The 17183-nt window shown below is 43.4% G+C and overlaps 1 protein-coding gene and 1 pseudogene across 18 annotated transcripts in view; one reads left to right on the top strand and one right to left on the bottom strand.

Annotated features, from left to right (window-relative positions):
• The window catches only part of LOC111075401 (disintegrin and metalloproteinase domain-containing protein 11), a 264670-nt gene that overhangs the window by 138777 nt on the left and 108710 nt on the right, over nt 1-17183 (bottom strand). For all 18 annotated transcript variants that reach the window (XM_022368691.2, XM_022368693.2, XM_022368692.2 and 15 more), the window contains exon 7: nt 9466-9538. In XM_022368691.2, coding sequence (XP_022224383.1) covers nt 9466-9538 — 73 coding nt within the window. The remainder of the gene's footprint in view (nt 1-9465; nt 9539-17183) is intronic.
• Nucleotides 15304-15407, top strand: LOC121405272 (annotated as a pseudogene).

The raw sequence follows: 17183 nt of genomic DNA, 5'->3' as shown, positions 1-17183 counted from the left end.
AGATGAGAGAGGAGAGTGGTTGCATCAACAGCTTATAAGTGAGAGCGTTACTGCACAGAAAGTTACAAGAGCGAGAGAGAAAGAACAGTTATTGAGAGTTAGGTGAAAGAGAGGGAGTGATAGACGGCAATAGCTACGACAGAGGGAGTGATAGACGGCAAAACCTATGACAGAGACCGGCTTAATCTAATGAGAGGGCGTATTAAGTTAAATAAGTTAAATAAGTTGTGTTTTTACACAATTATTAGGCATGCACCCGCGGTAAAGATTGATTTGAAGGGACGTTAGTTAGTGAGTTAATTTAAAGATAAAACACCGGCTGTTTAAGTGAAATAAAAGGAAAATGCGGAACGTAAAACAAAAACACGTCTGGTCACTACGAAAGAGAACGAACGAGAGATCACATTGTCACATTTATACAGAAAGCAAGTGATCCCAATCTTTTCCCGATTAGTTCATAGTAGGAACTTCCTACGTCTTCTAATTCTAGCAAGTTTTCATGATTGGCCAGAACACACTGGAGCTTTCATGAGTTAACCATAGCGCAGTAAATAAGGTCAATGCAACTGTCTTCCTCGTATTCTAATACGATAGTTATATGTGGAAAAATTCAAAGAGTTCGACTATGGGATGGGCAGGCGAAAATCCTCCAGCTGAACCCTCCCAGAGGGTGCCGGTCGGGCAATGGGCACTGCATTATCCCGGATCGGGTAATGCATTGCCGCTTGCTCTGTCCAAGGTAATGCAGTGTCTAGCTGAGGCCAGGTCCAGGTCTTCCCGATATAAAATTGGGGGAACTGAACCATGGCCATGGCTGGAGGTGCCTGGCGGTCAGGCATAAAACGCTTGGGGGTGGTCCCCCCAATAAATGATGGAGCGGAATAAGGATCGAACAGGGACTGGGATGTCAGTCCAAACGTCGGTGGAAAGCGTGACTGCTACCACCGGCGGGCACGGGGAGGAGCAATCCTCTCTGCGTGTCGCCAGCGCTCACAACTCTAATATGGCGGGAACATGTCATATTAGTTTCAAAGCTACTGCCACCAAAACGCCTCTCTGTAAACGGAGCCGCACGGGTGCCGTGGTCGAAACAGACTCGGACCTGGAGAGAGTGCTCAGTGTAAGCAGAACGGAAGACGAGAGCCTTCTCCGCTCGCTTGAACCAGGTACCAGCTCCCTGCGTAGGGAAGGGCCGAAGCGTTCTAGGGAGGGAATGAAGGCTTAGGCCCAATACAAGGCGGCCCTCAAAATCCGAAGCCGGCTCCAAGGCAGAGAGGACATCTCCCAAGAAGAGAAGTCCAAGCTAGCCTGGGCTGAGCAAAAGGTAGAAGAGGGGCGTCTTCACTACGCGCAGCTGCCTCAGATGAAGGCGACGAAGGGCGAATTCGCCAATCGATCGAGAGTGCCAAGGACACTCCGGCGGGCAAGCGGCAACGCGGGCCCAAGGTTGTTATCCCTCAACCTACGACGAAGAAGCTCAAGCAGAAGGCCAAGTTGAGTGACGTGTTCAAGAGACACCTCATCGTGGCCCTGATCGACCGCAGCGAGGAAAATGGGAAGATGACGGCGGCGCAGTGGAAACAGGTCCACGCCCAGCTGGTGGAATCCCTTTTCGCGCGAATGGAGGACGCGCCGGACGCTCCCATGCCCACCTTTGACGGTGCGGGATGGCTGAACGGGGTGAAGATCCTTAAGTGCAACGATGACCCGACGAGGAAGTGGCTGGTGCGAGTGGTGCCCAAATTGGAAGCTCTGTAGGAGGGGGCCAAGCTGGAGGTAGTGGACAGGGAGATGATCCCGTCCATCCCAAAGGCGAAGGTGCTCTTCCACATTGCAGTCCAGGGGGACCGAGCACTGAAACTCCTCCAGAGGCAGAACACAGATGTGCCAACGGCTGACTGGAGAATCTTACATGCTGGTATCCCATTACCCAATGAGGTGGGCCAGCACATGATCCTCCAAATCAACAAGGAGGCAGAAGAAATCCTCTACCCGAGATTCGGAAAGATGGCATGGGGCGTAGGCAGTGTCTACCTACGTCTCAAAAAGCGTCACCCCGAAGACAAGGACGCGCATAGCCTGCAGGCAGGCGAGGTGGAGAATGACCTAGGTCTGGAGTCCATCGTGGAGGCCGCACAGGATCTTGCGCAAGCAAGATCGCGTCGGCGGAGCTCCTCATTGCCTTGGAGCAAGGGCCCGTCGACATAGCTTTGGTCCAGGAGCCATGGCTTGCCTCCGGCAATGCTGTGGCCGGACTAAAGTCCTCTAATTACAATCTTTTCCACCCGCCATCGGTAAACAGGACAAGCAGAACCGCCGTACTCGTACGAAAGGGCATCCATACTTATCTTATGTCTCATTACAGCGCTGATGACCTGGCTGCGGTGATGCTTAAAAGCGAGGACAAGCGCCTTATGATAGCATCCTGCTACATGGCACACGACAGGACAGGTCCACCGGAGGAGCTAAGGAGTCTGGTGGCGGAAGCCAGTCCGAAAGACCAGCAACTCATAGTTGAGACGGACGCCAATGCCCACCAAAGCGTGTGGGGATGCCCCGATATCAACGAAAGAGGTGAGTCACTTTTAGACTTTATACTATCCACTAATCTAGATGTAGAAAACGTGGGGGAGGAGCACACCTTCCTAGGCCCCACCTCGTCTAACGTACTAGATCTAACACTCTTAACGGGGAACAGTACTTTGGTATATGGCTGGAGAGTCCTTGAAAGACCATCCCTCTCAGACCACAAGTACATTCAGTTTAAGTGCGAATTTAAACACTCTCCGAATATAACTGTCTATAGAAATCCCCGGAACACAAACTGGGAAAAGTTTAAAAAGACAGTTACTTCGAAGCTCGTAACTCGTCTGGGCACAGTGAAATCTCCTGAACGGCGGAGGGTCAGCGCATCCACGCTGGCGGGAGACAATAATCAATTTGATATACACAGAGCTAACGAACCACGGTTCTCCACAAATAGCGGCGCATCAGCACATCCGGAAAATAAAATAGTCTTAAGCAACGCACGCAATTACTAAAATTAAGAACTCTTGATCAGCGAAACACACAGCACGAAATTCTCGGTCACCCACTTCTTGGCGATATTTCGCAACCACTCGGCCTCGAAACATTGACCCAAATTTCAGATATCACCTTTCCCAACTGCAGCCCGCACCTACTGCGATGGAGCCTCAGCTAAACACTCTCAGCAAAAACACACTGACCCACAAAGCAATTTTCAACGAAGCACCAAGCTCCGACCCACTTACCACGCCCCACAATTATTGTCACCAATAATCAAAGTTAGCAATAAGCAATTATTTCCGGGTCTGAGATGGCCAGCTGCATAAAAGGGCCAAGATCGGCCGAAACAGTAGGCAGTCCATCAGCCCGAACACAAGACACTGCACTAGGCAGTCCATCAGCCCAAACACAAGACACTGCACTAAGCAGTCCCTCAGTCACACCCCCAAGACACTGCACTACGCAGTCCACCAGTCTACCAATAAAGAGTGAATAAACAAAGAACAACCAAAACAACCCTCCAAAATTTTCTCGCTTCCTACGCAATAGGACCTCACAAAATAGAAACGTCCCTAAGACCCTCCAGGAGCTACTGGAAAGGAACTAGACCACTCTGTTCCAAGCTTATCGCAGGAAAAAACCCAAGAAACGGCTGAGACTACAAAACCCTAGTTGAAGCTGGTATCAAAGCAACTTCTGCTCCAATACGAGAAAGTCCCAGCCTGACCAGCTGTAAAGCAACCTACCATACAGGTCAGCTGAGCGATGGACAGTGGAGGGGCAGTGAAGAAGCCCTAACAGCACTAATGGAAGCTCACTCCCCAGGATGCACCGAGGTTGCTGACGCTACAACGCATCAGGACCTAGTAACTGAGGAAGAGCATCCCCCAACAGGTCTCATATCGTCTAAGAAAATCCAATGGGCTATAGACTCCTTTGCGGGTACAAAAGCACCTGGACTAGACGGTATATTCCCAGCCATGCTACAGGTGACCAAAGACGTGATCACCCCATGGCTCTCTGCAATATACTCAGCTTGCCTGAGCACAGGCTATATCCCTATCCAATGGAGGACCTCGAGGATTGTCTTCCTTCCAAAGGCAGAAAAGTGCAGCCATATGAGCCCCAAGGATTATAGACCAATAAGCCTTACATCCTTTCTACTCAAAACACTAGAAAAGCTGCTGGATCTACACATCAGGAATGATGTAGGGAGACTGATGTCAACCAACCAGCATGCCTACACCAAAGGGAAATCGGTAGAGACGGCACTGCACTCGCTAGTAGCCACCATCGAGAGAGCCCTCCATAATAAAAAGTATGCTCTAGGAGTGTTCGTAGACATATGCTCCAACAACGTCACTACGAACGCTATTATGGACCGCCTAGAAGCGACCAACACACATCCCGCAATCAACCTCTGGATAAAGAACCTTCTAAGTTGCAGACGGGTGCAATCAGAGTGGGGCACCGCTTCCATGGTGAAAGGGGCACACAGAGGCACACCTCATGGTGGGGTCTTGTCGCCCCTCCTATGGAATCTGGTGGTCGACGACCTAATAAAGAGATTCGAGAGGAGAGCCCCAAAAATAACAGCTTATGCGGACGACATAAGCATAATTATTACAGGAGTATGCCCATCGAGCCTCAGCTCAATAATGCAATCAACACTCAGGGAGATATGTGAGTGGGCGGGAGATGTAAGACTCAGTATCAACGCGGACAAGACGGACCTCATCCTCTTCACCAAGAGGTACAAGGTGCCGGCATGGATCCCCCCGAAAATCGACAGAACCAGGCCTACCCCAAAAACTCAAGTCAAATACCTCGTTATAGTACTGGACAGTAAGCTGACATGGAGACGCAATGTATTGGAAAGGGTGAAGAAGGCCACCATTGCGCTATATGCATCCAAGAAGATGCTTAGCAGCACATGGGGCCTATCACCTGCACTAATGCACTGGGTCTACATTTCGGTAGTGCAACCGACTCTGCTATATGGAGTCTTAGTGTGGTGGCAGGCTACAGAAAAGAAAACCTACAACAAGCTAATAGATAGAACTCAGCGGCAGGCACTGCTCTGCATCACTGGGGCGCTGAGGTCAACCCCAACAAAAGCACTCGAAACAATACTCGGAATTGACCCCCTGGACATCTACGCTCAACTGACTCCAGGTAAGGCAGCACAACGCATCAGTCGCATCAGGCAATATGTCGCTGCAAGGATTCGGGCACAGTTCAATAGGCCGAGACATGATCAGTATATCTGACTACATGTTCCCCCGAACTTGCCTGGACGTCAAAACAGCGATACACATGGGACCCGACGACTGGAAAGAAAGTTGGAATGAACACCTAAAAATTTACACGGATGGCTCCAAGATGGAGGGAGGAGTAGGTGCGAGCATATACTGTACAGACCCTGAAATAAGGCAGTCCTCTAAGCTACCGGACCAATGCAGCATATTCCAGGCAGAAGTCTTTGCCATACGGAAAGCGGCGGAGGTTGCTCGATGTACGGAACGCCGACATAATGTGGTCAACCTGTTCGTGGACAGCCAGGCGGCGATAAGATCCATGCAGTCGTCAGCGGTCATTTCCAAAAATGTCCTGGCCAGCAGGGAGGCATTAGATTTCCTAAGCACGACAAAGTCAGTGCGGATATATTGGGTTCCCAGCCACCAGGGCATCGAAGGCAACGAGACAGCAGACGTGCTAGCTAAGGAAGGCGTCAGGCTATCGAACGACAGGACTGAGAACGTGCCTGTCTCTTCAGAACGCTTCAAAGCGATCTAGAGAGGCGGGATCACATACAGGCCAGTAGCAGGTGGAGGAGAACAACCAACTGCGGGATCGCGAAAACCATGTGCAAGGAGAGCAATGGTAAACTCAGCCACTACCTACTGCACCTACCACGGAAGGACTGTAGGATGCATGGGTATACTCACAGGTCATTGCCTGGCTGCAGCCCATGCAGTCAAACTAGGCATCACCAACAGTGGCAAGTGCAGGAAATGTGATGAATCTGGGGCTATCGAAACCCTGGAACATCTAATCTGCCAATGCCCGGACCTCTGAAGGGCAGCCCGGTACTGGCATAGCTGGAAGATGCTTCCAAGAGGACACCAGCGGAACTCATTGCCTTTGCGAAATTTTTCTCGATCCTCACGGATTTCGAAACCGCGTAAAACACTCAAAAGGTCCATACGCACCGATCCTGACAACTAAGGGCCATATTGGCCTATGCGTGGCCCCATGAGGGCCGTCCGGGATAATCTAACCTAGCCTAAACTATGGAATCGACGGTTGATGGGCTCGATTCCTTCATGGTTCAATAAAATTCTAACCACTGAGTTATCGTTCCATCGGGAGATGAACAATTCATTCTTCTTTTCGAATATATGTATAATCCGACGAACCACGCTCTCTCTTTTTCCACAAATGAAGCGTATTTGATACAGCTTTTTCGAATGGAGCCTGAGTATAAGTAATTTATTTGAGATAGTCGAGACATCAATCTATGAGACGTAAAAAATGTTGAAACTAATTCTCCAGCTCGCTTAACAGCTTCATAACTTTTTCTTCCAAACCATTATCAATGTATCCTGGATCCGGGACAACATTGGCACCGCTATACGAAATAAATGAATAGGGGTAGCCTTCAGCCCAAATCCAAAACGAATTGGCTTTCTTTTTATAAACACATTGCAGCAGTAGGAAATAATTTGTTCGTCAATGTATGAATTGTGGCTAAAAAGTGTGAGCTTCATGTGTAGAAATCCGATCATGAAATAGAGTCGCAGTTTCGTAAATTAATTCTTCTAGCTACATTTTTGTTGAAACAGGGAAAAATTAAACTTTAAATGTTTAAAGCTGTCCCACACAATAATATCACTACCCGTGATTTCGCCGCTTTGAACCATACCATATTTTTTTGATATATTTGGAGCTTTAACCATGCTAAGTGACCTTTTTTTTCTATAGCAGAACTTTCTTTTAAAGAATTTTTTAAATCTGGTTTTTTTTTTAAAGCCGATTTTAGAGGTAGCACTCATTTTTGTCACATATCTTCCATTTGGTTGTAATATACTTTGCCATTCTGAAAAGCTTAGAAATTAAGCTATAAATAAAACCCAAACTTTCTGATTTCAGCTTACCCTTTAGGAAATATTAAGCTTTAAAATGCAAAAATTATTTTTGTTCAATATTTTTCCAAATTTTTTCAAAAATTTTGACTTTAAAAACTTAAACTTAACGTCGAAAAAAATATATCTTGTATCGTTATATTTTTTGTGTATAGGTGCAATAATTAAGCGTCGTTTAAGATATTTTTCATACAAATTTATGGATAAACGGCTGAGCTAAAATTATTTGATACGTTTAATTCTCCGAGGAAGAACGTTTTGGGTCTCTGCAGTAGCTGCGACCATACTTTTATACCCGCACTCAGTCATTATATTCATACATTCATTAAGCTTATGATTTATGTGAAATTTTAATTGCTTACGTTTTTGTGCTATGTAGTACATCTGTCCTCTTATACCTCCTCAAGATGGCGCACACTGCACGAAGCAGAATGTGTGAGCGAAAGAGAGAATGAGTAAGCACTGCAGACGCTTAGCAACTGGGTAAACGTGGGTTAGCAGCTGAAAACTAATTTCTTTATTCTATAATAATGATCCTATTATATACATATTCGGCAATCTCAACAACGCAGAGATGGTGACGGTCTCGAAGATTGCTATAAATGTTTGCAATATTCTGAGTGTTCACCTTGCAAGTTTTATAGCTACTATTCGGTGGATTATGTTTTATATAGTGTATCCCACTGTCCGGCCCCTGACACCCCAATCCGATCTAAAAGAGAGTCGTCTTCCAACAGACGAATTGGATTACAGCGCAGGGTTCGTCTAACGGCCACAACGACCCCACCTTCTCTGCAGCGCTTCGTTTTGGACCAGTCTCTGTCTTTACGAAACACCTGGAAAAGGTTGGGATCGATCGATCATTGTCGAAGAAGTTTGTGTGAGCCAAGTTTCAACCAAGATTAATTTGCTTTTATGATGTTGTCTTGTGCCGGCAAGAGCAACGCCATCCGATCGAGCAGCAGCCGAGCGAATGTCGCACAAAGCGCAGCTTTAAAAAAACATATGTTGCTCTTGCGTCGACGAGGAATGCCAAATATGATCCAACGGGCTGTTGCTCATAGCAAAGAGACGAAAAGGCGCATGTAGAATGTGTTGTTGAGAAGCGGTGTTCTTAACTCAGTGGCGCCGCTCACTGGGGGTTTTTTGAAGCAATCGACTTCAACTGCTTAGGATTGACGTAAAAGGTAGCCTGAAAGTCCGACTTGAGATCCTGATAAAGGCTTTTAAGTTTCAGAACCTGGTCGTTAATCGCGTGTTTTTTAGAATACGAATGCAACCACACAGTAAACACACTGCCCAAACAAGTTGGGAAGATTTATCAAAAGTTTAACAGCATCTGAATGCAGATCAATCCACGTCAAATAAAACGTACAGCGGCATATAGATGAACTCCGAACAGCATCAAAGCAACGAAGCTGAGCGGCAGTCACGTCCGAATTGCATTCTGAGCATGATGAAGCGTTACAGCAAAAACACGACTGCACGCAGTGAGAGCTGAATCTTCACTGAGCTATCATAAGTTTCTAATTGGTGCTTAAATTGATTGCCTATTACCGTGGAGCAAGAAAAATATAAGCAAACCTATTTTTTTTCAATCTTCTTGGAATTATTTTACTTTGCTGCAAGGATGTAATGACAAATTTTACTTAAGCGGGCCATCCACGATAGAATTTGTTCTGAAAACATGTTGGGTTCGAATCGTTGGTGGTAGTGTTCGGGTCGTAATTTCGAGTTCGATGTTGTGTTCGAAGAGAATAGAAATTATTCTATCTTCGTTGTGTTCGTGCCAACATGTTCGTCAATGGATGGCAATTTTGGCACGAACATCATTTGTAAACATTTTTGCTTGAGTGAACACCTTCATTTAAAATGTCAAAACAATTTTTGCAAGAATTAATAGATTTTTATAAATTAGATTTAGATTTATTAGATTTATTATAAATTTATTTATTTATATTGCCATTATGGCAATTACTGTGTCGGTGTCCGCTGACATGTTGACTCGTTGACAAATGTAAACAAAATGATGTTTGCGAGAAATGTTCGCACTCGTTGGTGGGCAAATGAAATTCATAATAGACAACATGTTTTCCAACAAATTCTATCGTGGATGGCCCGCTTTAGTCTATTTATTAAATGACGGAAAAATTTTAAGGCACTGGTTTCGATCTCTGTTAAAGACTGTACGTTTATTGACAGCGCAGCAGTATATCATTTTCTTATTCTCACGAGATGGGACCGTGCTGAACACTGCTTTAATAAAATATGGTAGATTCAAATCTTAACTCACATGCCGGTTTCCGTCCACAAGATATCCTCCAACATGGTAGTGCTTTTGCTGTATATTTGGTGAAAGAAGTTGGCTGTAAAATATAAAAAAAAAAACAATTCAAATATCTGCACATAATTCAATTTATAACTAAAAGTCAAACTGAGACCAAAATGCAGACTTCCCAAAGCAGTTGTGTGATTTGATTATTTGTATGCCCGCACTCAAAGAGTATATTAGTAAATACGATTCGAGCAGACATTTAACAGACAGTAGGAAGCGCTGCCGGCCCCTAAAAGTCCTGTGTCCTATTACACTGAAACAAGTTTATTTCAAAATTTAGCCGAAACCCCAGAATCATAAAACATGATAAGCCACAATCTTCTAGGGGTGGCCCTGCTCTAGACTAAATATGGTGGATCTAGAGAGGTCATACTCAAAACCCCCGTAAGGGGCTATCATGGGATGAAATAACGGCACAAAGATCGACCTCTACCCTTCGACGCAAGTTTAATCGTTGCCACTGGCGACACCTATGGAGACATAGTACCCGGAGCTAGCTAGCATGACCATTAGAGAATGATGGAGTATAGGTCATATATGTAGCACAGCCCTAGGCTGTCGTTCTATCAAAATCCAAAGAAGCCCAGCAAATGAGCTTATCTGGCCCGTCGTATCCTGAGTCTTTACTATCGACGGATCAGCTTTTCACTATCCAGAGATCCATTCTGGATGAGATTGTGGCCAAAAGGTCTAAACCCTTTTATGGCTTAAGTTTCGGGCCCGGTAGTAGGGCCTAAGGTAAAGGTCCTAACATGCAGAAGATGGGGGATGCTCTACTAGATGATCCATTAAGATTTTGTGCATAAAATTTAGAAATCTGCGTGGCTTCACTCATAACATATGTAAGTCCAATAATATGCATTCGAATTAAATTGAGTTGAGTGATTTGAATTTATATGAATGTTAGTGAGTGTTGAGTTATATAGCATTCGGCATTCAGTTATATGACTAAGACTGAAGGTGTGAGCGAAACGAAATGAAAGATTAGAATATTTGTCTATTTTTAAACCCGGTACTCTGAGTATATTACGCTGCAATCCGCCTAAGCTTTTTCGTCCCGAATTATTTGCTAGTGTCCCTAGTGGTAGGGGCCCTTCTTTTGCCATTCAACAGCTTTATATAGGATTTGAGCTGGTCGTGCCTGGCCTTGCCTTCCAAGTCGTCGATCATGAACTACTTATTGGCCGATGCCGGCTGGTTTTCCTCCACTGTTGGCCTTGAGCCTTGCTCACCCAAAAACTCATAATCTTCAATGTTGAGTTTATGTCTTTACAATTCGTATTCAAGATTGAGAAACGGAGACACAGAGTTGTTATATCCGTACTCCAAGAATTAACGGATATATTCGATTTGTGGTCAAAGTGGTCGCCTTCTGTGCGACGTTTCCGTCGTTTCCGGTCCCATAAAGTATATATTCCTGATCAGCATCAGAAGCCGGTCGATAAAGCCATGAATGTCTGTCCGTCCGTCTTCTTTAACGCCTAGTTCTAAGAGACTATAAGAGCTTGAGAGTTTCCAGTATGCATTAAGACAGATTCACAAAAGGTTTCCGCCTCTTCAAATTTGCTTCCCCCTCGTTCAGCAAAATAACTTAGTAAGTTTCTAGGCTTTGAGCGTTGGTACAACAGCACCGCTCACAGATCTGAGCAAGAAGGCTTAGTCTTTTAAACGGACTGAAGATAAACAGGCTTGTTGGTGAGGCAAAAAATCTATTAACCTCAGCACCGTTATTAGTCACACCCAATTTCAAGAAACCATTTATAATTCAATGCGATGCATCTAATATCAACGTCGGTGGAGTCCTGGCCCAGTTGGATGAAGACGGCATAGAAAGGCCAAACGCATATTTATACCCGTACTCAAAAAAGAGTTAAGGGGTATATTAGATTTGTGGTAAAAGTGGATGTGTGTAACGCAGAGAAGGAAACGTTTCCGACCCCATAAAGTATATATATTCTTGATCAGCATCAATAGCCGAGTCGATAGAGCCATGTCTGTCTGTCCGTCTGTCCGTCTTGTTTGACGCCTGGATCTCAGAGACTATAAAAGCTAGAGGAACCAAATTTTTTTTCCAGACTCATGTGATATCACACTGCTACAAGTGTATTTCAAAATTTCGCCCCGCCCCCACAAAGGACGAAAATCTGTGGCACCCACAATTTTAAAGATACGCTAATTAACGTTATATCGTAGAGAATGCCCATATCTACCAGACTGCCGAATCTGAATAAGATCGGATCATAAATTTAGCCAGAATGAAGAAATTAATTTTCAGTTGCTTCCCCTGCCCACCCTCCAGCAAACGACAACGCAACTCATTTTCCTTCTCGCTCGCACACTCTGCCGCGTTCAGTGCGCGAGCAACCCCTAGCGGAGGAGATGTAGAATCAAAATGGAACATGTACATTGTACAATCTACATGTTAGATGTAGAATATACATTGTAGATGTAGATGTAGATATCAGATGTAGCAAAAAAATGAATTATGTAAATTTTTTTTTTTTTTCTAAAATTCTAAAAAATCATAAGCTGTATATACTGACTGAGTACGGGTATAAGTAGAGTCGCGTCCCCAGAAGCGACTCACACGTTCCTTCTCGTTTTTTATAAGCTTTATGAAGTTTAACAAAAAAAATGTGTAACTAATTATAGTTTTTAGCTGAAGTATTGAGTATAGAGAAACTTAGAGAATATGTAGAGGAGCTTGAGTACAAAGTTAAAACAGACCATGCTAGTTTAAAATGGTTAATGAGGAAAGACCTAATGGCAGAATAGCTGGAATAGCTAGCTAAAACTACAGCGTTTTAATATTGAAATCTATATATATGAAACAAACTCGTTCGTTAGACCGCTTATAACTCGAGAACGGCTGGACCGACTTTCATGGTTCTTCATTTTTATACCCGTACTCGAAGAGCTATTTGTGGTAAAAGTGGATGTGTGCAACCCAGAGAAGGAAACGTTTCCAACCCCATAAAGTATATATATTCAAGATCAGCATCAATAGCCGAGTCGATATAGCCATGTCTGCCTGTCCGTCTGTCTGTCTGTATGTCTGTCCGTCCGTCTGTCCGTCTTGTTTGACGGCTAGTTCTCAGAGACTATAAGAGCTAGAGTAACCAAATTTTGTTTCCAGACACATGTGATATCACACTGCTACAAGTGTATTTAATAATTTTGCCAGGCCCCCTTCTGTCCACAATTTTGACGATACGAGAAAACAAGATAAGCAGTATCGTAGAGAATGACCATATCTACCAGAATCTGGATCAGATCGGATCATTATTATAGCCAGAATGAAGAAATTAATTTTCAGTTGCTTCCCACACCTCCTCCGGAGCTGCTGACGCTACTTATTCCCTTTCTCGATTGCACACACTCTGCCCTGTGCAGTGCGCGACATTTGCGGAGAAGATGAATAATCTATATTGTGTATGTATAATCTACACTATAGATGTGTAATATACATTTTAGACGTAGTTGTAGATAACGGATGTAGCAAAAAAATGTAAATTCTACATAAATAATAATAAGCTGTAACGAACCATGGTTCTAGCCATGGCTCGTCACAAACGGCGGAGGGTCAGCGCATCCACGCTGGCGGGAGACAATAATCTAACTGATATACACAGAGATAACGAACCATGGCTTTAGCCACGGTTCTCCACAAATAGCGGTGTGTCAGCAACTCCGGGAAATAAAATAGTCTTAAGCAACGCTCACAATTAATTAAGAACTCTCGACCAACAACTCTACACATTCTTGTCCACACAATAATTTAAAACACCCCACCTTTTGGGACATTTCGCAATCGACGGCCTACATAGGAAATATCATTGGCGTTATTTCACAATAAGTCAAGCTAGCATAAAATTATCGACCTACCGACCCAAATTCAGATATCACCTTTCCCAACTGCAGCCCGCACCTTCCGGGATGCAGCCTCAGCAAAACCACCCTGACCCACTAACAATAGTCAACGAAGCACCAAGCTTCGACCCACTTACCACGCTCCACAATTATTGTTATCCAATAACCTTAAGTCAGCAAGAATTAACTACTTCCGGGTCTCAGGTGCGATCGCCAGCTGCATAAAAGGGCCAAGATCGGCCGAAAGAGCAGGCAGTCCATCAGCCCAAACACAAGACACTGCACAAGGCAGTCCCTCAGTCACACACCCAAGACACTGTACTACGCAGTCCCTCAGTCACACACCCAAGACACTGCACTAGGCAGTACCTCAGTGAGACACCCAAGACACTGCACTACGCAGTCCACCAGCGCACCATTCAACTACGAGTCAAAGTAGCAGAATTTAAGTGAATGAAGAAAAACAGAATACTAAATAAAACCCAAGAAAAATCCAACAAGCAAAACCGTCGCCTCATCATTTCTCGCTGCCTACTACATTCTTTTGCAAGCCAGCCCGACACCTGAAGTCACCTACAAACTACAAATTTTCTTGTAGCGGACCCTGGACAGACTGATGCATACCTCAGCCTGAAATAGGACCATCACAAAGCTAACAAATTTACATATACTGACTGAGTACGGGTAAAAAAAATAGAGTCGCGTTCACAGAAGCGACTCATAACGTTCCTTCTCGTTTGAGTTTTTCTCCGTCCTGAATAGAAAAATAACTATCAAAAACATTGGAAAAAGCGCAAGATCACGCTCGGAAAACGTTACTATTGTTGTATAAAGTAGGCCTTTCCAGGCCTGTCAAACGTTTGCTTGATTTTTTTTTTTTGATATTAAATTACTTTCAACCGTGATTAGTTGAAAGATTTATTTGGCCTCCACGTCTGACACGGGTTAACGCCACCTCCTTGCTTGATTTTTTGTATGGAAAGTTTCACATAAATCAAAAAATAAATTCCAAGCGAGACTGCTTGTCTTTTTCTCAGCAGTATAGTGTTTTTTTTTTTCGAGAGCAACTTAACCTGAACAAAAAGTGATAGAGACACGAGTTAAAGTCAAAGTGTGGTTTTGTGACAAAAAAGATTTCAACAATAATAATAATTCAATAATTTCAACAAATTCATCAAGCAGTGTGCTACTGAATTTTCCCTCTGAAAGTGGGTGAATCTTTGGCAGGCGATGGCAGACGCCGGTTTATCGGTGTCTGCGAGAAAAAAACCTCCTGATCTGACTTTGAGTAGCGGAAAAAAAATATAGCAAGGTAGATATGAAAAAAAACTGCATGCAGTGAATAAAGGAAGACAAAATGTCAAAAGACGCATCGTCTGCAAAAAAAAAAGAGCGAACTAACGATTGCGCCAACACACTTACAAAAGATGACGAACGTATGGATCCAGTGGACCACAAGACGAAAGTAAAGCGGGATTATCGCGAAATGTTCGTAAACAGACTTAGAAATGATAAAAATCCGTGAGCGATTACTGAAGCCTCGCTCAATGTCCGCAAGCGGACTCAAAAATGAGAATTTAGCGGACAAAAACCAAGGGACGTTTAAGTATCGCAAAATTATTGCAAACGGATTTAAAAATGAGTGAAAAATGTACAAGAAAGTAAAACATAACGGAGAAAATAGCTAGCTTCCGGTAAAGTCTCATTAAATGTTCGCAGACGGACTTAGAAAAGAGCATTTATTGTACCAAAACTAAGAGTCGACTAAAGTCTCGCAAAATGATCGCAAACGGAATTTAAAATGAGTGAAAACTGGACAAGTCTTAAAACTATAAAGTGTTCTTGAGTAGCAGTAGGATATGTTTATTATTTTCCAACTGCTTCTAGCTGTGAGGACATGGAAACCCCGACGCCTAGCAGAGGCGTAGAGGTTAACCGTGATCACGAAGGCGTGTTCCTCCAGAGTGAGACTTGGTTATTGCACGTCGGCTGAGTTGACCTTTGCGATTATTCCTAATTTGAATAACTCGTCCATGTAAATATTAGTACTCAGACGCGCTTAATTTTCCGTCGACCGAAATCAGGGATGATATTCGTATGAAACCGATAAGAAATCATCCCTGTTTTTCGGTCGACCAAAAATTTCGTAGCAGGCGTTTCGCAGACCGGTACTCAGTTCCGAGAAAAAGCCATTCGATACATACTAGAAAAGCAACCGATGGTATTTTCCCATCTCGATCGGAACATTGAACATTTTCAATTTCCGTCGTCTAATGACATGACACAAAAACACACACAACACACACACATTAAATATGGAAGGAAACAAGTGCAAGCCAGCTTCAATAATGAAGATAAATTAAATTTAATTAGGGAGTCGAATGAATACCGATTGTATGGATATTATTATTTATTAATTTTATACCCGGTACTCATTTTAATCTTTAAAAAGGAGATTAAAACCATGTTGAGTGCATATCTTTCCTGCAGGATCGGATTTATTCAATAGTGCCGTGTGCATTATCGCCCTCCAGCTCCACAGCGCCCACAAATAAGACATTTCTGCTTACTTTAGCAAAACATTTGAAATTCAAACAGATTTCTGTTTGTAAACAAACACCAAACAGTGTAACCGTAGAGCATACATTTTGCCAACTTAGGTCACACTAGGAACCGAGCGGAATATATAGCACTTTCGGTCGACTGAAAATTTAGCGCGTCTGAGTACTAGGCTTTAAATAATAAATATGCGAACAAAATAAAATACGAGACAAGAAATATTATTTTTAATTTACTTTTAATATTAATAGTGGGCTACTTTTAATATTACTTTCGACTCGTAAATGATATTAAAATCTTTTCGTAATAGCATAAAAGGTCCGCAAACGATACCTTCTGTGAGCTACCGAAAACGAAACTTTCACTGCCACAAACTGAGTGACTAGTGATTCATTTTAGTATCGTTTTCAGATCTGAATTCGATAGTTTAACCCGTTTAAGTTTCGCGTAAAGTCTAGTACTCAGACGCGCTAAATTTTCCTTCGAACGACAGTGCTTTATTTTCCGCTCGGTGCCCAGTGTGACCGAAGTGGTTAAACTGCATGCTCTACGGTTACACTGTTTTGTGTTTGTTTACAAACAGAAATCTGTTTGGATCAAATTTTCATAAAATGTTGTAAGCAAGCAGAAATGTGGAGCTGGAGGACGATAGATTACACTTCAATATTGGATAAATCCAATCCTGCAATCAGCAATAATGCAATCAATATGGTTTTTATCTCCTTTTAAATAACTAAAATGAGTACCGGGTATTAAAAATTAATGAGTAATGATATCCATATAATCTGTTTTCATTCGACTGCCTTAATTAAATTAAATTTGTCTTCATTATTGCACTTTTTATTCCACTTGTTTACTTCCATTTTTAGTGTGGGTGTGTGTGTATGTGCCTTTTGGACGACGAAAGATAGAATATTTCAATTTTCCGCTCGAGAAGGGAAAATACCATCGGCTGCTTTTCTAGTATGTATCGAATGGCTTTTTTTCGGAACTGAGTACCGGTCTGCGAAACGCCTGCTTCGAAATTTTTGGTCGACCGAAACACAGGGATGATTTAGGTCGACGGAAAATTTAGCGCGTCTGAGTACTAGGCGTAGCTAACGATTGCGATATCGTTTACGAAGTTTTGGGACACTGAGACAGCACAAGCTGTGTATGTCGATATGTCGCTATTGTAATGTCCTATCTCAGGCTGAGGTATGCATCAGTCTGTCCAGGGTCCTGAATTACAAGATATTTCTAATTCA

Source organism: Drosophila obscura, unplaced genomic scaffold (assembly GCF_018151105.1).
Source record: "Drosophila obscura isolate BZ-5 IFL unplaced genomic scaffold, ASM1815110v1 contig_87, whole genome shotgun sequence".
In the NCBI taxonomy this organism is placed as follows: Eukaryota; Metazoa; Arthropoda; class Insecta; order Diptera; family Drosophilidae; genus Drosophila; species Drosophila obscura.
The sequence above is the reverse complement of the archived record's forward strand: the minus strand, read 5'-3'. Positions and strand labels throughout refer to the sequence as shown.